Source organism: Cottoperca gobio, unplaced genomic scaffold (assembly GCF_900634415.1).
Source record: "Cottoperca gobio unplaced genomic scaffold, fCotGob3.1 fCotGob3_245arrow_ctg1, whole genome shotgun sequence".
NCBI lineage: Eukaryota > Metazoa > Chordata > Actinopteri > Perciformes > Bovichtidae > Cottoperca > Cottoperca gobio.
Genome location: NW_021166869.1, coordinates 432,177 through 456,833, shown reverse-complemented (window position 1 = coordinate 456,833; position 24,657 = coordinate 432,177). Strand labels below are relative to the sequence as shown.

The window sequence follows — 24,657 nt, the reverse complement described above, 5'->3', positions numbered from 1 at the left end:
TTGATGGAAAAACAGCACACTGCTCTTACTGAATATTCATCATCATCAGTCGCTGCTTAAAAAACATCTTCTTCCTCCCTGATATTTTCCTGTACTTCACTTTTACTTACGCTGTTGGTGATTTCGCTCCATTCTGTGATCCTCTGTTTACTGCGAGTCGTCAGCTCTCGTGTGCAGCGACGTAGTCTTGATATGCGTTTCCAGACCGCAGCTACGGTGGCCAACCTGCCTCCATGGCAGCTCTGCTCTGGGCACCACTCCTTCAGCTCCTCCAGACGCCTCTGCAGGAACTCCACCTCCTCAGACAGAACCTGCACAGGAGAGTCGATAAGAATTCCTGAATGCTTATTGTTCTCACTTTCTAACATAACTTTTACTTTAAACTGTAACAAGGTGGAGAAAAAATACAGGTCCCCGGAGCAGAAAACCTCAAAGAGGATAATTCCCATACGTACTCCAAGTCTGGTTTGCTGGTCAGTGCAGTCAGCGAGACAGGTGACCTTATGACGGGTGAACTGTGAGAGGTGGTTCTCTGCGCTCTTCACACTCTGGAGGATTTCATCTTGGCTCTTGGTGTATTCTCTGTGATGTTCTACACAACTGAAAGACAGAATTTGTGATCTGTTAATGTCTAATAAGAAGAAGATATTACTTCTACTCACATGCAACAAAAGCTGCGACTGTGTAGTATAATGTCTATTGTAAGTCTTGTAGTGTTTTCCAGGCAACATGTGTTTTTATTGAATATTTCAGACTTTTACGAGAAGTTGAGAAATCGGCCCGTTACCTGTTGAGACACTCCAGTCGTATGTGGCCCTGTGCCTGGAGAGTGGACATCCTCACCAGGAGCTGGCTCAGAATATTCTCCTGGAGCTGCTCCAACTTCTGGGCGGACAGGTAAGGATGGAGGTCAACCTGGTTCTGGAGCTTCTCCACGTGGACCTGAAACTGCTGCGTTAGCGAGGCCAAAGCCTTCTGGGTCTCCTCCAGCCTTTCAGAGCAGAGTCCAGCAGAGCCCTGCTGGGGCAGCAGGGTGACCTCGATGTCCCTCAAAAATTGTGCTGCTTGTGTAACAGCACATGTGTAGCCTCTCAGGGACACCTTGGCCTGGGAGATGTTCTCCTAAAATATAATAAACACAATTTCTTAACTACTTAATCATATTAAGGCAATATCATTCCAATCAGTTCTCTTACAAATGAGTGGTTTAGGTCTGATTGTTCCCGACCAAACATGTTCTAGCCGTGCTGACACATCACCTACATCACCTGCTTTACTTAAAAAACTAGATTTCCTTTTGTCTCTGACACACCTTCATCAAGATTTGTAGCTTTGACGTGGCCTAAATGATCTTGAAACAAGTTACGGTTGTAGGATGGGTGGGTTTCACTTTATGATGAGGGTTAAAATAATGTAAGACACTGTAAGTTGTCAGAAACAGAATAATAAACAAACAACAACAATGTGACTTGCCATTTGTGAGTCACATTCACTGAGGACCAAACTCTTCAAGTCCATCACATCTTGGGATCCATTTCCGTTTCCTTTCTTTTGCTCAAGGACTTCCAGCGCTCTCATTCTTGACTCTACAGTCTTTTTCAATGATATGACTCTTTGGTATTCGTTGTTAATTACAGTTTCATTTGGCTCCAACATGGGGTCTGCCTGGAGCTCCTGCTGGGTCTTCCCGAGGAAGGCCTTCGTGGCTGCCTTCTCTGAGTCGAGGTCCAGTTCCTTCAGCAGGTTCCACTCGATGATGCTGAGGTTGTTGTAGAGCGTCCTCTCCAAGTCGTTAAGGCTCCCATTGTTTTCTTTCAGTCTCTGTCGCTCTGTGCTCAGCTGCGAGGGGTAAAGGTCAGCGGAGATCATCTGGAGTTTAGTGCCTGCCTCCTCAGACATATACTTTATGAGAGGAAGCTGTATGAGGAGGGTCTGACAGACTTTGTACTTGTCCTCCAGCGCCCTGCTGTCGTCTTTGGTGTGACCGACTTGCTCCTGAACGCTCTCCCTGAGGTCCTCCACACACTGCCTCTGGTTCAGGTATTTCTCATGACCTTTGGCTTTCAATTCCAGGGTGACCATTTTGCTGAGAAGTTCAGAAATGACAGAGTACAGTACCCTTGTCTTTTCCTGGGGAATCCACGGTTGCAGAAGGTCAACCTGGGACTTGTGCTCCAAAATCACGTGTTTGAAAGGCTCCAAAGCTTGCAGGGACTCGCTCGTGATGGGGAACCTGTGTCTACTCAGATCTACTAACATCTGCCTCAGGCTTGTTTCAATGGTGACCAGGTTCTTCTTGCTCAAATCTACATTCTGGGTGAGTTCTTCCAGCTCCTTTTTGATGGCCTTCTCGTGGCTGCTGATGGCTCTGGTGTCCTCCTGGAGGTTGGTTAGCTTATCAAAAAGCTGACAGTTCTCTGTGATGTTGAGCTCAGTGGCAATGTCTTTACTCTTCATTAAAAGAGCCTCACAGACAGCAGCCTGCTTCTCAGCCTCACCCAGGGTCTCTTGGATCTGACGAACTCTGCGGTCAAGTTCAGCCGGTCTCCTGAGCTCACTGTCTGGACACCTGGAAGCCTCTCTATGGAGATGAGCCAAAACCCAGGAGTCGATGTCAGCGATCTGCTCCGACAGCTTTTCTCTGGTCTGCAGTCCTGACTCCATCTCTCTCACAGCCTTGGCTAGCTTCTCAGTAGTCGACTTTGAGAGTTCTTGAAGGGATTGCAGAGAGGAGTGCACCATCGGCACCTCCTCAGCTTGGTCCAGCTGTGGAAGGAGCTCTGTCACCTCCTCCACCAGCAACTCCAGTTGGCCCTGTTTGGCCATGACCTCAGACTGCAGCTTTTTCAGATCTCTGAGCTGCCGGTGCACCTCCTCAGGGAGGAGAGCCACCCTCCTCCTCCTGCCTTCAATGTCACTCTCTGTCTGCTTCGCCCAGGAAAGGCCATCCCTCATCACCACGATAATTTTCTCCATGATGGGGTTGCTGCTGTTCTGAGTTTGAGTGGACACTAGTTCCTCTGTGTGGCAAAGTTGGTCTTGGACCCTCTGAAGCCCCTGCTGTATCTCTGTCGTATCCTTCTCCCTCTGTGAGCTGGGGAGTAGCGCCTCTGACAGCTGCTGCAAATAAAGGTATTTCTGCTGGGCAGCTTTAACCTCAGCATTTGCAGACATCAGCTGCTGAGCCTTCTTGCAGTTCCACTGAGTAACTGAAGGAGACTTGGGCTCAAGGTCTTTGTCGATTGTCTGCAAACATTCCTGAAGACCTGATATCGCAGACAGAAGGCTGCTGGTGTCGTGAGAATGGACATTTGTGTGATACAAGTTCCTCTCCACAGCTCTTTCCAGGCCTCTCCAATTCTCTTGTATGTTCTTCTGCTCAGTCTGTGCGGTTGCTCGATCAGACCAGCTGAGGTGGGGGCACAACTTGGTCTGAGTCACGAGCAACTCGCCAAGTACTGTTCTGTTCTCCTCCATACTTCTCTGTAAGGCGCAGAGTCGCGCTGTCTCCTTGGAGCTGCTCTCCTCTGGGGACCTGAAAGAAAAGCAGTCACGTCTTTGAATCATGTGCCTGGCATTTACAATGTTACAGATTGCATAAAATATAAGAGGGAGTGTTGAGATGTACATTACATTCAATGTTAATTAAAAAAAGAAATTGCTTTAGAAAGCTTTAAAACTCCCGCCCTCCTTGGTTTCGAGTTTCACTTTGTATGGTCTTGTTTGTTGCGAGTTGGTGTAAGAATGTGATTTCATGTTGTCTGCTAGGAAGAATAGCCACTGTTTTGATTAAGCTAATGGGGATGCTAAACATTTTTTATCAAAGAAAGTATCTCAAACACTATTTCAATTACATAAAATGTGTAAGCTTCAAACTATATATTCTAGAGTAATGAGAACCTGAAAAATGATAACAAAGATTTATAGGTAGTTGAGCCACTGTACAGTATATTTATAATTAATAATGCAACATATTGTATATTCTTATTGTATACAAGTAACTCACTTTCTGACAGCCTCCAGTTCTGTTGTCAGTCTCTCCAGCGTGGTCTTGGCTGCTTGGGTCTGTCTGCAATAATCATTGACCAGCTGCAGCTGTGCGTCTTTACTCTGGATGACAGCAGATGCATCGTGAACAGCAGTGCTCCACTGGTCCTCCACATGCTCCAGAGCATCCTTGTTCTCAGCATCAGCTGCTCTCAACTGAGAGAGCAATGACACTTGTGCTTGGGCAGTGTCGCGGCACTCCTGTAGTCAGCAAGCGAACGTGAACACAATTATTCAAAGCCTGTACTTTTAATGCATATATTATGTTTATTGTTTATCTGATTACTACTAAACACAAGTAGAAGATGAGTGATTCATTTCAATGGTTACAATCGTAAAGGTCTATTGCACAATTATCTTGACAAATGTGTACTTTTTACAGATAAGCATTAGAGATGCCAAATTCAGAAGGTACTTTGGCACATGCTTTCCAACTCCACTTGTATCTACAAATCTGTCTCCATAAATCTCTCTAGTGAGTCATGCAGCCTGTCAATTTGAAATCACACCTGAGCCTTTTTCAGCTGCTGGGCCATTGCAGTAGGGCTGAGCTCAGCTGGGTAGTTCTTGCAGCTCAGGACTTTAGACACCAGCCTGCTTAGATGGTTCTCCAGATCACTGGTGGATGTAATCAGAGCCTCTGGAGCACTTTCCAGTGGTTTACCCTTAAGAAACAGAAACATATCAGAGCGAGAGTCTCAAAAAACAATTTGATTCAAATCAGCAATGCTGAGAGTAAATACACATCACGCCAGTATTCTTATAAAATATCACTTGTACTTAAAGCCCTTATATGTAGATATTGACAATTTCTAACTATTAATTAAACACGGTAAGTATGATACCTCAGAGAGTTGACTGTTGGGTCCTGTCCCTGAGAGTAGCTGTATTCCTGTGAAGATGTTCCTCATGGCAGATCCTTCTGGTATCTTCAGAACAGGTTTCTCAGTCTTCGCAGACCTTGCATCTGCTTGAGCTTTGTTTTCCCCAGAGGACAATCCTCCCACCAGGGTTACCTCACTCAAGAGAACACCAGTTGAAGATTTCTGAACTGCCTGCAGTGATGCGAGTGATAACTTGTCAGCCTTGTACACCTGCACCCATTGTGGACACAAAACAGCAGTATTAATGCAGGAAAAAGACAGTGATACCATGGTAGCACAGGTGTAAATGTCTCAAGCATACATGTGTTGCTTTGCATGTAAGGCAAATAGCTGTAGCTGCAAATGCCACTTGTACAGCCCTAAATGTAAAGTAAAAATCTTAAAACGTAAAACTTTCACGCTTTTAGAGAAGCTCTAAAGGTACATTGATCAGACATCACTGCACCTCTATATAATGATGGTGCAAGTGCCAACAAGTATATGCAAGAGACTGAGCATAATAGGGGGTTTACAAAATATAACTTCCCTGCAGCACTCACACTCTCTCTCTATCTACTCAACTTTGAATGTGTAATATTATCTGCTATTGTAGTTACAATGGTATTCTGCTTTGCTAAACTGACGTTTCCCGAAGGGCAGAAGAAAGAAAATTGACGAATAGAATGGGTTGTTCATTTCTTTGATACAATTAGCTTGGTTTGGTAAAACAGTGGAGATGCATGTGCTATTAAACAGCACAGATATGATGGACATATAACATCAGTGAGTTAGTTCAGTGAATTTTACTAGAAATACATATATTGATTCCTTGGAAAGTTATTAACTACAAACTGTGCCAACAACAAACTAAATAAATATAGTAGCCTCAATGTTAGTAGTCCAAAGAGTAATTTTATCATATCGTATGTAACTGTCTGCAGATGAGTGCCCCCCATGTCTTACCTGTAGCGCATCCATTCTTAGAGGCTTCACTACAGCAGTGGTTGTGGCCATTGGGGGTGGAACATTTTGAATTTCTGCCTTGACCATCTTTTCCCTTTCCTCTTCCTGTGTTGTCCTCTTCTTCCCCTCCTTCTGTTCTTCCTTATTATTTTCCTTTGCATCTGCTGTTTGTCTCTCCATTAGGGCGCTAGGGACTACACTGGTTTCAGATAGGGATTCGGTAAAGCTTTCTCTTACTTCTATCCTGGTCATCTTAACTGAAGACTTAACAGACTTTTCATCCAGGCCCTGAGGTGCGTCCTGCACGTCCTTTGCAGACACTTTAGCATGCACTTCTTGCAAGTCATGATCCTCGACCTCTTTGGGTTTTTCCTTGGTCTTCAGTTCGGCCATGGTCATCTTGACTGCAGTCTTTTCTGGCTGAACATCAGTTGAAGTCAGGTCTTTGTTTTCTGGCACTTTTTTGCCCTGCGTACTTGTTTGATCTTTATCAATCTTTGCCGTTTTTGCCATTGTAACAGATGTGATTTCATGCTCCTTTATAGTGGCCTGTGTACCTGGCTGTAAAATGCACATTTCAGTCCCTTCGCGGATTTTCGCCATACTAACAGACTTTTCATCCAGGCCCTGAGGTGCATCCTGCACGTCCTTTGCAGACACTTTAGCATGCACTTCTTGCCCATCATGATCCTTGACCTCTTTGGGTTTTTCCTTGGTCTTCAGTTCGGCCATGGTCATCTTGACTGCAGCCTTTTCTGGCTGAACATCAGCTGGAGTCAGGTCTTTGTTTTCTCGCCCTTTTTCCCCCAGAATACGCGTTTGATCTTTATCAATCCTTGCTGTTTTTGCCATTGTAACAGATGTGATTTCATGCTCCTTTATAGTGGCCTGTGTACCTGGTTGTAAAATGCGCATTTCAGTCCCTTCGCGGATTTTCTCCATACTAACAGACTTTTCATCCAGGCCCTGAGGTGCATCCTGCACGTCCTTTGCAGACACTTTAGCATGCACTTCTTGCCCGTCATGATCCTTGACCTCTTTGGGTTTTTCCTTGGTCTTCAGTTCGGCCATGGTCATCTTGACTGCAGTCTTTTCTGGCTGAACATCAGTTGAAGTCAGGTCTTTGTTTTCTGGCACTTTTTTGCCCTGCGTACTTGTTTGATCTTTATCAATCTTTGCCATTGTAACAGATGTGATTTCATGCTCCTTTATAGTGGCCTGTGTACCTGGCTGTAAAATGCACATTTCAGTCCCTTCGCGGATTTTCGCCATACTAACAGACTTTTCATCCAGGCCCTGAGGTGCATCCTGCACGTCCTTTGCAGACACTTTAGCATGCACTTCTTGCCCATCATGATCCTTGACCTCTTTGGGTTTTTCCTTGGTCTTCAGTTCGGCCATGGTCATCTTGACTGCAGCCTTTTCTGGCTGAACATCAGCTGGAGTCAGGTCTTTGTTTTCTCGCCCTTTTTCCCCCAGAATACGCGTTTGATCTTTATCAATCCTTGCTGTTTTTGCCATTGTAACAGATGTGATTTCATGCTCCTTTATAGTGGCCTGTGTACCTGGTTGTAAAATGCGCATTTCAGTCCCTTCGCGGATTTTCGCCATACTAACAGACTTTTCATCCAGGCCCTGAGGTGCATCCTGCACGTCCTTTGCAGACACTTTAGCATGCACTTCTTGCCCGTCATGATCCTTGACCTCTTTGGGTTTTTCCTTGGTCTTCAGTTCGGCCATGGTCATCTTGACTGCAGCCTTTTCTGGCTGAACATCAGTTGAAGTCAGGTCTTTGTTTTCTGGCACTTTTTTGCCCTGAGTACTTGTTTGATCTTTATCAATCTTTGCCGTTTTTGCCATTGTAACAGGCATGTGATTTCATGCTCCTTTATAGTGGCCTGTGTACCTGGCTGTAAAATGTGCATTTCAGTCCCTTCGCGGATTTTCTCCATACTAACAGACTTTTCATCCAGGCCCTGAGGTGCATCCTGCACGTCCTTTGCAGACACTTTAGTATGCACTTCTTGCCCGTCATGATCCTTGACCTCTTTGGGTTTTTCCTTGGTCTTCAGTTCGGCCATGGTCATCTTGACTGCAGCCTTTTCTGGCTGAACATCAGCTGAAGTCAGGTCTTTGTTTTCTCGCCCTTTTCCCCCCAGAATACGCGTTTGATCTTTATCAATCCTTGCTGTTTTTGCCATTGTAACAGATGTGATTTCATGCTCCTTTATAGTGGCCTGTGTACCTGGTTGTAAAATGCGCATTTCAGTCCCTTCGCGGATTTTCTCCATACTAACAGACTTTTCATCCAGGCCCTGAGGAGCATCCTGCACATCTTTTGTCGATACTTTGGTAGGCATTTCCTTCACGTCATGATCCTCGACCTCTTTGGGTTTTACCTTGGTCTTATCTTCGGCGATGGTCATCTTGACTGCAGCCTTTTCTGCCTGAACATCAGCTGAAGTCAGGTCTTTGTTTTCTGGCATTCTTTTGCCCTGGATACTTGTCTGATCTTTATCAATCCTTGGTGCCTGTGCTATTGTTATAGATGTGATTACATGCTCCTTTATAGTGGCCTGTGTACCAGGTTGTAAAATGTGGACTTCATCCATCCTAACAGACTTTTCATCAAGGCTCATGGGTGAATCATGCACGTCTTTTGTTGACACTTTAGCACTGACTGAAGCGTTTTCATCCTTCTCCAGACTGGTTGGTATATCTAGTTGTAGGGTGCGAACTTGAGGCTCCATGTGGGTTTTCTCCATCCTTACAGACTTTTCATCCATGCTCTTGGGTACATCGTGCATACCTTGTGTTGACATTTTAAGATGCTTTTTTTGGACTTCATGTTCCTTGACCTCTGTAGGTCTATCTTGTGCAATTTTCAAGAGTCCTATCTTAGTGTCAGTTTGACTTGGTTTTACTATGTCTTGATCATATAAGCTTATTTCTATAAATTCTGTCTCTATCTCATGTGGTTGCAATGATTCAGAAGCAGAGTCCATTTGAGGCACATTGTCTTGACATTCAGTACTGCTTTCTTGCCCCTTAGTCATTTCAACGGATGCTTTCTCTGGTTTAACATCGGCAGTTGTAACATCTTTGTTTTTCAGCACTCTTTCACCCGGGATACTTCTTTGCACAATATCTATCTTCTGCTCTTTTGCTCTTGTGAGAGACGTGTTTTCATCCTTCTTCAGACTGGTCGGTAAATCTGGTTTAAGGATGCACACTTCAGGCCGTCTGTGGATTTTCTCCATCGTAACAAATTTTTCATCCAAGGTTTTGGGTACATCTTCCATGGCATGTGGCGACAGTGTAGGGAGCTGTCCTTTTACACCATGTTCCTTGACAACTTTGGATCTTTCCAGTGGGGTTTTTAAGAGACCTCTTTGAGTCTCAGTTTGGCTTGTTTTCACCATATCTTGCTCAGATATGCTTATTTCTACAAATTCTGTCCATTCCACATCTGGTGGCAATGCTTCACAAGCAGGAGAGTGTTGGGCAGTGTCCCTTTGAGCCACATTGTCTTGACATTCAGTACTACTTTCTCGCACTTCTATTGTAGTCATCTTAACGGCAGTCTTCTCTGGTTTAACATCAGCAGTAGTCACATCTTTGTTTTCTGGCACGCTTTTGCTCTGGATATTTGTTATAACTGGTCTGATCCTATCTGATCTTGTAACAGATGTGTTTTCATACTCATCTGGACTGGTCTGTATATCTAGTTGTAAAATGCGCACTTCAGGCCCCATGTGAATTGCCTTTACAGACTTTTCATCTAGACTCTTGGGTGCATCATGCACGCCATGTGTCGACACTTTACCATGCTCTTTCTGGACATCATAATCCTTATCTTCTTTGGGTCTTTCCTGTGTGAGTTTCAGCTGACTCACAGTTCCACTTGGTTTCATTATGTCCTGCACAGATGAGCTTATTTTGGAAAATTTGGTCTCTGCCTTACAAGGCTGCGCCACTGCAAAAACAGCAGAAGTAGGTTGAGGAGAGTCACTATGAGCCACAGTCTCTGGCTGATCTTGCTTTATCTCACATGTCTGGGTGACACCTATCTCTGGCACATCGAGGACCAGATATCTCGTCTGGATCTCACCTGTATTTTCCCATAACTTGTCCGTGCAGTCTGCCAAACGTGTAGTGTCAGTAGGCTTGGTGGAGAGAGATGGCTTTGTTTGAGGCACTGCACTTAGGTCTCTTTGTGTAGACTGGGTAATGTTTTGTTTTGGGGACTGTTTAGATCTATCTTTAGGCTCCTGTAAATCAGAATGTGGAGGTGTAGTCATGGTTAAAATAGGTGTAAGGACCGAATCCAAAGGTTCAGCATGAGGAGATGAAATACAAGTAACCACTTTTTCTGATGGTGGCACACATGTGTCGAGAATGACAGTGGCCACTTTCTTTCCTTGGCGCTCCTGAATGGTGCCACTAACCTGAATAGTAAACTTCTCACATACTGGACTGACGTTCTTAGCCGTAGTTTGGCTCTCCTTTGCAGTTTCTTGGTCTTCCTTGGTCTTTGTCATCTCTGTGGTAGCTTGTTCTGGGTAAAGTGTCAGGCCCTTTTTTTTCGTTGGTGAAAGTTGATCTTTTTCAACAACAACAATTTCAGTTGGTGCTGTGACCACCTCTGGAGTTGAAGATGATTTATGACGGTCAGGCTCTTCCTTGGTCTTTGTCAGCTCTGTGGTAGCTTGTTCTGGGGAAAGTTTAAAACCCTTTGACTTTCTTTTAGTTGGTGAAAGTTGACCTTTTTCCACAACAGTTATCTCAGTTGGTGCTGTGACCACCTCTGGAGTTGAAGACGGCTTCTGACTGGCAGGCACTTCCTTTGTCTTTGCCAACTCCTGACCCTTTGATTGACTTTTGGTTGGTGAAAGATTTCCTTTTTCCACAACAGTAATTTTAGTTGATGCTGTGACTACCTCTGGAGTTGAAGATGGTTTGTGACGGTCAGGCTCTTCCTTGGTCTTTGTCAGCTCTGTGGTAGATTGTTCTGGGGAAAGTTTCAGGCCCTTGGACCTTCTTTTAGTTGCTGAAAGTTGACCTTTTTCCACAACAGCAATTTCAGTTGGTGCTGTGACCACCTCTGGAGTTGAAGGATGGCTTCTGACTGGCAGGCACTTCCTTTGTCTTTGTCAGCTCATGACCCTTTGATTGACTTTTGGTTGGTGAAAGTTGACCTTTTTCCACAACAGTTATTTCAGTTGGTGCTGTGACCACCTCTGGAGTTGAAGATGGCTTCTGACTGACAGGTTCTTCCTTTGTCTTTGTCAGCTCCTGGCTTTTGGTTGGGGAAAGCTTTCCTTTTTCCACAACAGTTATTTCAGTTGGTGCTCTGACCACCTCTGGAGTTGAAGATGGCTTCTGACTGGCAGGCACTTCATTTGTCTTTGTCAGCTCTGTGGTAGGTTGTTCTGGGGAAAGTTTCAGGCCCTTGGACCTTCTTTTAGTTGGTGAAAGTTGACCTTTTTCCACAACAGCAATTTCAGTTGGTGCTGTGACCCCCTCTGGAGTTGAAGATGGCTTCTGACTGGCAGGTTCTTCCTTTGTCTTTGTCAGCTCCTGGCTTTTGGTTGGGGAAAGCTTTCCTTTTTCCACAACAGTTATTTCAGTTGGTGCTCTGACCACCTCTGGAGTTGAAGAGGTCTTCTGACTGGCAGGCACTTCCTTTGTCTTTGCCAACTCCTGACCCTTTGATTGACTTTTGGTTGGTGAAAGATTTCCTTTTTCCACAACAGTTATTTCAGTTGGTGCTTTGACCACCTCTGGAGTTGAAGATGGTTTGTGACGGTCAGGCTCTTCCTTGGTCTTTGTCAGCTCTGTGGTAGGTTGTTCTGGGGAAAGTTTCAGGCCCTTGGACCTTCTTTTAGTTGGTGAAAGTTGACCTTTTTCCACAACAGTAATTTTAGTGGTTGCTGTGACCACCTCTGGAGTTGAGGATGGCTTCTGATCGGCAGACTCTTCCTTAGTCTTTGTCAGCTCCTGACCCTTCAACTGACTTTTGGTTGGTGAAAAATTGTCTTTATCCACAACAGCAATTTTGATTGGTGCTGTGACCACCTTTGGAGTTGAAGATGGTTTATGATGGTCAGGCTCTTCCTTGGTCTTTGTCAGCTCTGTGGTAGGTTGTTCTGGGGAAAGTTTCAGGCCCTTGGACCTTCTTTTAGTTGCTGAAAGTTGACCTTTTTCCACAACAGCAATTTCAGTTGGTGCTGTGACCCCCTCTGGAGTTGAAGATGGCTTCTGACTGGCAGGTTCTTCCTTTGTCTTTGTCAGCTCCTGGCTTTTGGTTGGGGAAAGCTTTCCTTTTTCCACAACAGTTATTTCAGTTGGTGCTCTGACCACCTCTGGAGTTGAAGAGGTCTTCTGACTGGCAGGCACTTCCTTTGTCTTTGCCAACTCCTGACCCTTTGATTGACTTTTGGTTGGTGAAAGATTTCCTTTTTCCACAACAGTTATTTCAGTTGGTGCTTTGACCACCTCTGGAGTTGAAGATGGTTTGTGACGGTCAGGCTCTTCCTTGGTCTTTGTCAGCTCTGTGGTAGGTTGTTCTGGGGAAAGTTTCAGGCCCTTGGACCTTCTTTTAGTTGGTGAAAGTTGACCTTTTTCCAAAACAGCAATTTTAGTTGGTGCTGTGACCCCCTCTGGAGTTGAAGATGGCTTCTGACTGGCAGGTTCTTCCTTTGTCAGCTCCTGGCTTTTGGTTGGGGAAAGCTTTCCTTTTTCCACAACAGTTATTTCAGTTGGTGCTCTGACCACCTCTGGAGTTGAAGATGGTTTGTGACGGTCAGGCTCTTCCTTGGTCTTTGTCAGCTCTGTGGTAGGTTGTTCTGGGGAAAGTTTCAGGCCCTTGGACCTTCTTTTAGTTGGTGAAAGTTGACCTTTTTCCAAAACAGCAATTTTAGTTGGTGCTGTGACCACCTCTGGAGTTGAAGATGGCTTCTGACTGGCAGGTTCTTCCTTTGTCAGCTCCTGGCTTTTGGTTGGGGAAAGCTTTCCTTTTTCCACAACAGTTATTTCAGTTGGTGCTCTGACCACCTCTGGAGTTGAAGATGGTTTGTGACTGGTCAGGCTCTTCCTTGGTCTTTGTCAGCTCTGTAGTAGCAAGTTCTGAAGAAAGTTTACGACCCTTTGACTTTCTTTTAGTTGGTGAAGGTTGACCTTTTTCCACAACAGTACTTTCAGTTGGTGCTGTGACCACCTCTGGAGTTGAAGAGGGCTTCTGACTGGCAGGCTCTTCCTTTGTCTTTGTCAGCTCCTGACCCTTCGATTGACTGTTGGTTGGTGAAAGTTTTCCTTTTTCCACAACAGTAATTGCAGTTGTTGCTGTGACCACCTCTGGAGTTGAAGAGGGCTTCTGACTGGCAGGCTCTTCCTTGGTTTTTGTCAGCTCTGTAGTAGCAAGTTCTGAAGAAAGTTTACGACCCTTTGACTTTCTTTTAGTTGGTGAAGGTTGACCTTTTTCCACAACAGTACTTTCAGTTGGAGCTGTGACCACCTCTGCAGTTGAAGACTTTTGATCGTCAAGTTCTTTCGTATTTTGTCCAGGCTCCACAGCAGGTGATCTAACATGGCTAACAACTGTCTCCGAAGTTGTGGAAAAGTCAGCACTCTCTGACTTTCTTGTGGTTGGTACAAGCTTTGTTTCTTCAATAACAAGGCTTTTATTTTGGTTATTGGAACTCAAAGAAGATTTTAGACCTTCAGATTCCACCTTTGTCTGAGGTGCCTCATTGTCGGAAAGTTTAAGAGGAAGTTCTGTAGTCTTTGACTTCCTCTTGGGTGGTAGAAGCTTACTTTGTTCAACATCAGTTATTATACCAAGGGGCTCAGGAATGGTTAAAACCTCTAGACCCTTTGATTTCCTCCTGGTTGGTATAACTTTAGTTTCTTCCACAACAATATTTTCAGTTTGTGCTCCCGAGCTTAATATAGGCTTCTGACTTTCAGGCTCTTGCTTAGTCTCTGCCAACTGCTTTGTAGCATGTTCTGGGGAGAGCTTTGGACCCTTATATCTTCTTTTGGTTGGAAGAAACTTAACTTCTTTCACAACTGTAGTTTCAGTTGGTTCTGTGGACACATGTGGAATTGAGGAAAACTTTTTTTGTTCCAAAACAGAAGTTTCAGTTGGCCCTGGAACCAACTGTGAGGTTGAAGAATTCTCTGATTCTTTCACCACACCTGTAGTTCTTTCAACGACTGATACTGGCTCTGAAACAGTGGAAACCTCAAGACTCTTTGACTTCCTCCTTGTTGGTATAAACTCAGCTTCTACCTTCACAGAAGCAGTTTCAGTTTGCTCCTTGGATCTTAGTAAAGCTATTTGACTGTCAGGCTTTTCCATGGTCTGTGTTTTCTCCTTGTAAGAAAATTCTGGGGAATGTTTTGGACCCTTTGACTTTCTTTTGGTTGGAGAGAGCTTATTTTCTCCAGAAATGGCAGGTTCGCCTGGCTGTGTGATCCCCTGAGCAGTTGAAGAAGTCTTTCCATTCTTAGGTTCTTTCTTAGTTTCCTCAAGCTCTGCAGTTGTGCAAACTTTTGAACTCTTTGACTCTTGCCTTTTTTGTACAGACTTAGGTTGCTCAGCATCCATTTCTGTGATAGGCGCTGAAGTAAGGAGAGACATCTGATTCTCGTTATCACTTTTGATCTGTGTAGGTTTTGCTTGTTCTGGGATTGACCTAGTGGTGAGTTCACCTGTATCAGTTGTTACAGTGACAGACGTGAATGGCTCCGATACATCTAGAATAAGGGTTGCTGTATGCTTTGTTTCTTCCGAAGCAGCAGTGCCTGTCAGATTTCTTGGTGACCCTTGAGTAATAATAGTTTTTACCATTTCAGGCTCTGCCTTAGTCTGTTCAGGTTCTGTATCAGTGCCCAAAATTTTGGACTTTCTCCTGGATGGTACAGGTGTAGTGTTCTCACTAACACCAGGTGCAGACTGTTTAATGACCTTTTGGATCAGTACAGGTCCCTCAACAGTAGATTTACTTTGCTCAGCTCCAAAAGGCTCAGCTGTGGTATCTAGTTTTACACTTTTTAATAGTGCCTCTTGAGAAGTGTTGTAACGTTGTGCTGCAAAAGGTTCTGAAGCATATGTTGGAGATTTCTTTCTTGTTGGTTCAATTCTGGTTTGCCCCACACCGGTAGTTTTACTGTCTTCCATGACTTCTGTCACAGTAGGCTTCAATGTTTTAGCCTCAGTTTGTGGCTCAGCTGAAACTGATAATTCATCATCAATAGATGATTGTTCTGCTAAAGGAGTGTTTTTTTGCAGTTCGACTTGATGTTTTTGCTCAGGTAAGTGTTTGCTTTTTCGAGGTGGTGCCACTGCAGATGTCTTTGTCTCCTCTAGATTACCATGAAGGACGTCAGGCAGCTTTTGCTTACTCTTTCCATCAAGTTTCTTGAATGAAAGGGAAATTAATGGCATTAATTACTTAACTGTTTTTAAATATAAAACGCAATAGCTGATGAATTACATATAATATATAAATCTATTTAACATGATTTAAATACCTTTAAGCTCTTGATGAGAGAAGCCTTATGTGTGCCTGCTTCTATGAGTGTCTCTGAACAATCTCGCTCCAGTTTCTCAGCCAAGTCTGGCTTCAAACAGTCTCTTACAAACTGCTGGTGAGAAAGCGCCTCCCGTAGGCCGGCCTGCAACTTTTCACCTTCCTCTAATTTCACCTAACACCAGGAGGAAAAACATATTAATGTATTTTTAGTGATGAAAAATCTGTGTGCTTGTGTATGAAATGTCATGACAAAATTGAACATGCATTGCCAAGTGAGCATAAATAAGCCAAGTTTTCCATAGAGTTAAAATGTTACACTTCACAAATACTTAAACCAAATTTTCTTGAACCAAAAACTCTTGACAAATCGTCAAAGTCTATTATTACCGACAAACGTACAACATTATTTTACCTGATTATAGTTAAGGGTAAAATTAGAAAAACTCTTGGCCTGAAAAGCATGAATGACATTCATTTGTCCAAAATGTACCAGCAAGATGGCGCTGAGTGAAACACTAACAGCAGTAGAAGACTAGATGTACTCAGCAGCTCTCAGATGTATTCAACTACAACATTTTTTACGGACACAAAGGACTTACGTTGCCTAGCAAAACAGTAAAAGCATGAAAAGACAGAAACCTGCACAGAAGAAATGGACTCTGGTGGTTTGCTGTGGTTCCATTCCTGCAGGGCGTGAAGACAGTCCATCAGACAGTGAGCTGTGGAGGTGGAGGTGGAACCCTGACGCTCACTCAGCCTGGACTTTAGACTGTAGACATAATTGAATCACATTTATTGTACACACAACATTTTGCATGGTATATGCATGTATTGTACTAAATGAGATGACAATGAAAACTGGCTAAATTGTACTTTTCTCCCAGCATACATTTTCACTGTCTTTTTCTTTTTAAATCTCAGGCTTATGTTTGTATATGTGTTCTTATGTAATGTGTTTTTTTAATTGTACTTTCTGGTCTTGATGCAACATTTTTCCTTTCTCCAAAACAAATTCCTCCCATGGTAGACAATAAAAGCAACCTTAAAAAACAAGTGTGCAAAAGGAACATCTGCAACCACAAGAACAGATTCAAAAAGATTTTTCTTGCACAACTACTAACAGAGAAATATGTATGTTTAAATGGAAGTCCAGGCATAAGATAACATGTAATCTTTGGGCGTTTCAAACAGGTTATAAATCAGAAGAACTCTATGTTTCCATGTCATTGATCCAGGGCAGAATGATCCACTAAGGCATGTATCTGGTACGTAAGAATAATTGAAAACTGAATTGAAATAGAGAAATGCCAGCTGAGAATTTGTCATTTGGAATCTGTTCAAGTAGGCCATGTAAAGTTTATAAAGCCCCAGTGGTGAAGTGTACAGATGTTACTGCATGTCATGCGAGGTCGTAAGGTTTTGTCAGATCACCTCTTTCTTGTTTATACTTTGAGTGAAACAAAAATATATGAATCTAACAAAATGTGGTAAAAAAAACAAAAAACATATGACCTTGGAAACATCACATTCATTATTAATCACCAGTAAAGTGTTTTTGTTTTTCCACCTATATGTGACAGCTCTACCACAACAATGAGAACATGGCGTCCGTTGTAAGACATGGTACCTGTCATGCTGCTGGCATAAGGAATTCACCACAGTCAGGATTTCTGCTGGCAGCTCGTCAGTGGCAGGTGTAGCCACAACTTCCTGGTGAAGGTCATGAGTTTTCACACCCACATCTTTTAGTGATTTTTCACAGTTCTAACAGGAGAAGGACAAAACATCCCGTTAGTAATATTCACATGCCTGCAGTTGGCAGCAGTTATACATCAACACTGACTGTACATCTCTACTTGGATAATCAAAGGGGTATTTATATCACGTTTTGTGCTAGGATAAATACAGTAGTAATAACCTGAAGGCTGTGCCAGTGCTGTTGGAGCTGAGGGATGTTGTTGTGTGGTTTGCTGTAACTGAGCGCCTGATCCAGAGAGCGGAGCTCCCACTGCAGGGCTGCAGCTCTCTCCTTCAGCCCCTGGGCCCTCTTGGCCAGCTGACTGTCCAACTCCTCAAGCCGCGTCTCACAGGCCGCCAGGCGCTCCCTCACCTCCTGCTCCGAGGTGGCACAGAGGTCGTGGAGATGGCTGACCTCCAGGGTCAGGGCATCGCGACCTCCGGGGGAGCAGAGGCTCAGCAAACTGTCTCTGGCAGAGTTCAGCTCCTTCATCTCCCTCTGCTCCCTGTCCAATGTCTGGAGTAAAGCCTGGCATCAGGAGGGAGAAAATGGAGATCCAGATTATTAGACTGCAGAAAGAACAATTCTTTTGCATCCTTGGAAAGAACTTTTGACTATTTGGTTAAAATGAAATGTCCACAGATGAGACTTGCCATTCATCGGGGAAAACTGAACACACATACACTGTCCAAACATGAATCATCATGTCTTCGATGTCTTCCTCAAATGTCATGGAAATGTATTGTGTTTTTCTTTTACTAGTTAAGATTCTTTGAGTTTGGAACATTTTCAGTGACAGATAAAAATTGGTGCCACTGGCTTCTCTCAAGCATCCAACTAATAATTGTGTGTATGCGTATCCTTATTATCTGACCTTCAGAGTGATGACAGTGCTGTGTAGACCCTGTCTGTCCACTGGAGGAGCTCGCAGACCTTTAACATGCTCCCTCAGCCAATCCTGGGCTGCTACATGCTGCTCCACCAGCTGGGTGCACTGCCTCTCTGTCAGGATGCCCTGCTCCAGGTTACCCACTGCATCCTGAAAACAGTAGTTACATTTTTACAGAGTAACTTGGCCATTGGTCATACTCTTGTTAACATCATATTTTTTAAGTGTTCTCCTTTTCAATACAACGTCTCAGTGCAAGTATAAATTCATATTAATTAAGAACAATTTAAAAGTTGAACAATAAAGTGCATCTCGTCACCACAGAGGGCTGAACTCACAGTTAGCTCTTTCAGCAGAGCAGGGATGGACTCTTCCTTGGCTGCCCAGGAGGGATCTGTCCAGTCACGGTCCTGTGTGATCTCAAACAGCTCTGAAGCCTTGAGGGGAACAGACAACTCAACCTGATAACATGCGTCTCATTTATTTGTAATCACTATACAAGCTATACAAAGTTGCACGGAAAAGTAATCAGTCTGCTATGTCTTATATTGAACGAGTCTGAGTCATTAGGTTTGGTTAGGACACAACATTAATAATACTACAAAATCATACGGCTGAATCTGCTTTCCTGTGAAGTCTTTACCTGTGTACGGAGGTTTGAGAGGACAGGGGCCAAAGCTGCACTCTTGTCCAGCAGGGTGCGGGCCTGTTCCACCGTCTGCCTCCGCTCTCCCAGGCCCGGCCAGGGGAAGACACGCGGCAGGCCGGACGTCTGCTTCTGGAACTCAGACAGACGGGCCTCAGCCTGGCCTCGCTGGTACTGACAGGACACCAGGCGCTCCACAACACCCTTCAACTGCCTGATGGGTAACAGCAGATTATAGAGAACCAAATTCATTGACATTTATGTAAATAAAACATTTGGAAGGTTTCCCCTGATAAAGCTCAAAACAGTGTTCAGTACCTCTGTGTCTCCTCAGCAGCCTGCAGCACCGTCTTCCACTGCTGCTCCGTGTCTGCGACCGTCTTCTGAACCTCCAGCTTCTTGTCTCCCGGCAGGTCTTCTTGCTCACATAGACTCTGCGCTCGTCTCTTCAGCTCCATCACTTGAGCCTCTCCCTTTGACTTGGAGCTCAAGATGCTCTGAAGACGATCATAAATCATGTTTAATACATATGTAACGCAACATGTGTCCACCGCCCGGATATAACAAAAAAAAAATCCACCATTTGAAGAATCATCTCGTCAGCTTTTTAATAATATGACCTGACGGAATAAAACACATTATATATCATTTTAAAAAGCCCTCATATTTTATGTACCTGTGCAGTGTTCAGCCTGTCCTCTATCTCAGCGCGGCTGCCCTGAGTGCCGCTGCCCTTGGTCTTGGCTTGTTGCTGCAGCTTCTGAACCCAGGTGTTGGTGCTGCCTGCTTTGGTGCGGAAGGCCTCCAGTTCCTTGGAGAGCGAGTATTGGACATCAGCTTTCTTCAGAGTGTTCTCGGCGGCCTGCAGGACTGTCTTCCACTGCTCTTCTGAGTCTTTCACTGTCTGCTGAGCCTCTTGTCTGGAGGACTCCACCAGCTCGTCCTGGTCAGACAGACTCTCGCTCTGCTTCCTCAAGCTTCGTCAGCTTGGAATCTCCCTCAGGCTTACAGCTCAGGATAGTCTGAGGATAAAACATTAATACACATTTTTAAAACTGAAGCTAAATGTGTTTTGCAAAACAAAATAAATATTGTTAACATGCTGGTAAAATAAAATATGACTGTTGCAGAGGAAAATGTCATTCCTGTCGAATAATCCTGTTGCTTTAGTTTTACGTTAAATGGATTTATTGTCAAGACCAAAACTCTTTTGTAAAATGATATATTGTTGACACTATATATATATAAAAAAAAAAAATAAATAAAAAATTATATATATATATATATATATATATATATATATATATATATATATATATATATATATATATATATATATATATATATATATATATATATATACATATACATATATATACACACACACACACACACACACACACACATATATTTTTTTAAATTATTTTTGTATTTATATATGTGCATGTATCCTTTCTTGGCACTGCACAGAACTCTTATGTTAGCACAGATAGTGTTTTTGCCAAACCATCATTCATTGTTGGAGCTGACCTGTGCGGTGTTAATCATATGTTCTGGATCTCTCTGATAGTCCAGAGACACGAGGCTCTGCTGCTTGTCTTCCAGCCAGGCTCTGGTGTCTGCTCTCAGGGCTTCATAGTCCTTCAGCTGGCCCTGCAGAGCACACTGCTTCTCCGCCTGATCCAGGGCTTCTTTAGCATTCTGCAGGACTCTCGTCCACTGCTCCTCAGCACCTCTTACTTTTTGTTGAACCTCTTGATTTCTGGGTTCCTCAAGGTCCTGCCCACACAAACTCTGGCCTTGTCTCTTGAGCTCCTGGAGCTTGGAGTCTCCTTTGGTCTTGGCGCTCATGATGTCCTGGGGATACGACAGCTAGTTATCATCTCAAAGTTTAGACTTGTATTACCGGCCTGAAGCCACGTACATAATCTGTGAAATCCACAGGTTGGGACATTTTAGCATGAGACAGACTAAATGAGAACACTGAGACTAAAGTGGACTAAAGTAAATGTGACCCCACAAACAAAGAGCTTAAAGAGGCTTTAAAGATGTCTTACTGGCAGTTGAATTTGTGTTTATGAATATTATCAAACTCTGTTGTGCTAAAGAGGAGGATGTAAGCTCTGCCTGTAACACGAGCCATCAGCTCACCTGAGCAGAGTGCAGTCTGTCCTCGGCGTTCGTTTGGCTTTTCAGTGAGTCCAGTCGTTGTTGGAGGTCAGTAAACCAGCTGCCGGCGTCCTGCTGCTGGGTGTCAAATTCTTTCAGCTGAAAAGGAAAAAGATAATGTTTATGCATCACCTCTTCATCGTGCACTAGCACGGTGTATGCATAGCTGCATCTAAATGGCGACTTGACTTACAGCGCTCAGTACAAGTCACTCTGGATAACGGTCTACGGTTCTCTTACCTCCGACGTTCTCCTCTCAGTCTTCTGGGCGATCTCGGCTCCTGCAGCAGCTTCGACCTGTTTAGCAGCCTGCAGCACTGTCTTCCACTGCTCCTCTGTGTCTCTGATTGTCTTCTGAACATGGACTTTCCTGCCCTGGTCTGCATCCTGATGGTCACACAGACTCTGGCCTCGCCGCCTCAGGTTGTTCACGGTACAGTCACCTTCAGGTTTGGAGCTCAAGATGTCCTGCAACCAAAACACACAATATTCACTAAATGCACTGATTCACTCAAACTTTATTTACATTAACAACAAGGAGCGAGGGGGAGGAAGAGTTGGGCTTTAATACTCGGGGGGAAACCATCAAACTGCTGGATAAAGAAATTGGGACAAAAAGTAACGTTTGTCCTAAAGGTAGTGCTGAAGGAAAGGTCACATGGTTATCCAAATAAAAAGCGTGTACATTATATCAGACTCCACATTGTTTTACATACAACGTCTGTTAATGCCCATATCTTGTTTAAGCCAATGTACAATAAGTTCAAACTGACCCCAGCAGCGTGACATCTCTCGTCAGGTGGTGTGTGGCTGCCCAGAGCCTGGAGCTTCTGCTGTCTGTCTCTGATCCAGGACTGAGTGTTTTTACTCTGAGTGTCGAAGTCTTCTGAAAGGCTTCGGAGCTCTGCCTGCCTGGCGGCCTGCAGGACTGTCCTCCACTGCTGCTCCCTGTCTTTTACAAACTGCTGAACCTCTGCTTTCCTGCTCTCCTCCAGATGCTCCCGCAGTCGTTCGCCCTGTGTCTTCAGGTCGAGCACCTTGGACTCTCCCTCAGGTTTGGAGGTCATAACAGCCTGAAGGTGAAGACACAGGAAGGGTGGAGAGGGAACTTAGAGATCAGAAGTTTCTCTAGACTTTCCTCCAACTACAAACTCACCACCGGTCAAGTGTTGTTTGTTGTGGTGAAACAAAAAGACTGAGAGAGCAGAATTAACTCTGTGTATGTAATGTAATGACGATCCTTCACCTGGATCAGCTGTAAACATTTATCCATTTCATCATTTTATCCAATGTGCCTGCCTTGTAAACGTACCTTCACGATCTGTAACCTTTCATCAAACGGTATGTGACTAGTGACGGACAACAGCTTCTGCTTCTGCTCGTTGATCCAGGACTGGACGCTTTCATTTTGGGTTTTGAAAGCATCGAAGTCCTTTCCAGTGGAAGCTTCAGTCTCCGCCCTTTTGAGTCCCTTCTCAGCAACTTGCAAGACTTCCCTCCACTGCTCCTCCGTCTGTCTGACTGCGCCCTGAACCTCTTCGTCTCCTGCTCTCGTCCAAGCCCTGGGTGTCACACAGACTCTGGCATTGTCGCTTCAGATCCTGGAGCTTTGAATCTCCATCAGGTTTGGAGTTCAGAGTGGCCTGAAGAGAACAAATAACCCTTTAGGAGACCACGTTGCACCTATACTCAAAAATCAAGCCTATACAAGATGTTCTACACATTACAACTGATCCACAATCATTTTAAACTTACTTGTGCAATCTGGAGCTTTTCTTCAACTTGCATGCAGCCACCAAGAGACTGCATGTTCTGCTCCTGGTCTCTGATCCAGGACTGAACATTTTCATTCTGGGCTTTGACAGCGTCTAAATCCTTATCCAACAGGGCTCGTTTGTCCACCTTGTTGAGGTTCTGCTCAGCGGTCTGCAGAGCCGTCCTCCACTGCTCCTCTGTTTCTCTGACCGACTGCTGAACCGCCTGCTTCTTGCTCTCCTCCAGGTCCTCCTGCTCACACATACTTTCACTTTGCCTTCTCAGGTTGTTCACTTTAGAGTCTCCCTCGGGTTTGGAGCTCAGGATGGCCTGGTGACAAAACGGGAGAATTATGAAACTTTTGGGAAAGTAAATAATAGAGACAAAAGCATCCTGATGAATCCTAATCATTCTCTTCATCTTGTGCCACCAGCAGGTAGAACAGCTCACTTCATGACGGAAAACTTCTAAAACTGATGACATCATTTCCTTCAGCCTAAAGTGTTCTTTGAGTTTAAGGCGAACATAACTCAAGTTCAAGAGTCGTTATTATCATATATGCAACAATTACAGAGAAGCAAACATTGACAATCAAAATCTTGGATCTCCGGCTCCCTCAGTGAAAAGTACAAAATGCTAACATTGAATATATCAGTGAGCCTGACCAAGTTAACTCCCCATCACTGACCTGTGCTTTGTGCTTCATCTCCTCTGTCTGGTTGCCAGTGGAGGTGACGGGCTGCACAAGGTCACTTATCCAGGTCCTGGTGCTCTCAGCCTGAACATTAAACTTGTCAAATTCCCCGTCCAGCGCGCTCTGGGCGTCTGCCTGCTTCTGCAACCTGCCTTCCAGGTTTCTGTAGCGCTGTATCAAGTTATCACCGTTCTTCAGGAGGCTCTCAGCTCGGACACCTTGTTTGCGTACTGATGCTAAAAGCTCGCCGAGGGTCTCAGCTCTCCCACTGTCACAAAGGAAGGGATAAGAATAACAATAAGTAATCAATGGATGTGTCTCAAATTCTACAAACCACCAATGGTGAGAACATTTTATGCTCCAATTTTGGCTGATCCCAGATTTATCAATATTGGCTGAAACATTGCAGCACTTAAATGTTTTACAAGCTGCATGGTTTTTATTTTATTTTTGCATATTTTAACTCCTCATATTGAAATTTCCAGCAGAGTTACCTATTGAACATTTACTGTTGTCTTAACACAACGTTCTGATATTTAAATCTGACAAATATCAACATCAGTATGAAGGCTGAAGATCACCTCTCATTCTGAAGGTCTTTGAGAAAAGGTTTGACTTTGTCCGTCTCCACAGATAGTTTCTCTTTGTACTGCAGCCACTCACGGAAGCTATCGTGTTGCTTCTGCAGACTAGAGAACAACAGACACATGTTTGTGAGATTCCTCATCGAAAAGGGCAGATTTGACATTTTGTTTGTTAACAGAATGGCAGAAATGTATTTATCCAAAGAAGCATTTACCTGATCAGGTCACTGAGGAGTGGCTCCATTTGTTTCCGCCTGTTGTGGCAGTGTGTTCTGAACGTGTCCACCTCCTTCTGCTGCTCCTTCAGCCAGTCGGTGAACTCGGAGAGCTGCTGGGGAGGAACCTGCCGGCTGCCTCTCTGCAGCTGGCCTTTCAGCTGCTCCAGACGTTTCTCTGCATCCTTGGATTTTAAGAAACCCTGATGGACATGAGAGAAACCGTGAGGACCCGTCCATCATCCGACAATCTACAGTATCCATCTACCAGTTAATCCACTCACGGCGAGTCTTTGCAGGGATGTCTCCACATCTGCTCGGCTCTCAGGGTGCTCAAAGCACTCATTGACGGACAGCTGCAAGTTTTGGAACCATTCCTCAAACAACTGCTTTTCATCTGGAGGAAAAATTAAAAACATTACCGTCATATATGAAAACAAAACATGATTAATAAATAAAACATCAAAACAGTAAGAGTAACGTGTGGCTAAGTGCATGTTAAGTTCTTTATCCATCCATGTGGCTCTGTGTCAGGGTTGTGTTTCTGTAAACCTA

At 44.2% G+C, this 24,657-nt stretch overlaps 1 protein-coding gene across 1 annotated transcript in view; it reads right to left on the bottom strand.

Moving 5' to 3' along the window:
• Positions 1 to 24,657, bottom strand: part of syne2b (spectrin repeat containing, nuclear envelope 2b) — a 109,176-nt gene that overhangs the window by 47,234 nt on the left and 37,285 nt on the right. Inside the window, 31 exon segments of the mRNA XM_029426837.1 lie at positions 111 to 311; positions 456 to 600; positions 788 to 1,122; positions 1,474 to 3,535; positions 4,007 to 4,248; positions 4,557 to 4,712; positions 4,893 to 5,141; positions 5,874 to 7,748; positions 7,832 to 8,682; positions 9,700 to 9,849; positions 10,261 to 10,869; positions 10,976 to 12,929; positions 15,175 to 15,297; positions 15,411 to 15,584; positions 16,052 to 16,181; positions 17,040 to 17,176; positions 17,331 to 17,678; positions 18,025 to 18,189; positions 18,378 to 18,476; positions 18,683 to 18,899; positions 19,004 to 19,182; positions 19,362 to 19,526; positions 21,143 to 21,322; positions 21,628 to 21,927; positions 22,167 to 22,399; positions 22,434 to 22,497; positions 22,610 to 22,939; positions 23,298 to 23,571; positions 23,885 to 23,992; positions 24,103 to 24,305; positions 24,387 to 24,499. Coding sequence (XP_029282697.1) covers positions 111 to 311; positions 456 to 600; positions 788 to 1,122; positions 1,474 to 3,535; positions 4,007 to 4,248; positions 4,557 to 4,712; positions 4,893 to 5,141; positions 5,874 to 7,748; positions 7,832 to 8,682; positions 9,700 to 9,849; positions 10,261 to 10,869; positions 10,976 to 12,929; positions 15,175 to 15,297; positions 15,411 to 15,584; positions 16,052 to 16,181; positions 17,040 to 17,176; positions 17,331 to 17,678; positions 18,025 to 18,189; positions 18,378 to 18,476; positions 18,683 to 18,899; positions 19,004 to 19,182; positions 19,362 to 19,526; positions 21,143 to 21,322; positions 21,628 to 21,927; positions 22,167 to 22,399; positions 22,434 to 22,497; positions 22,610 to 22,939; positions 23,298 to 23,571; positions 23,885 to 23,992; positions 24,103 to 24,305; positions 24,387 to 24,499 — 12,371 coding nt within the window.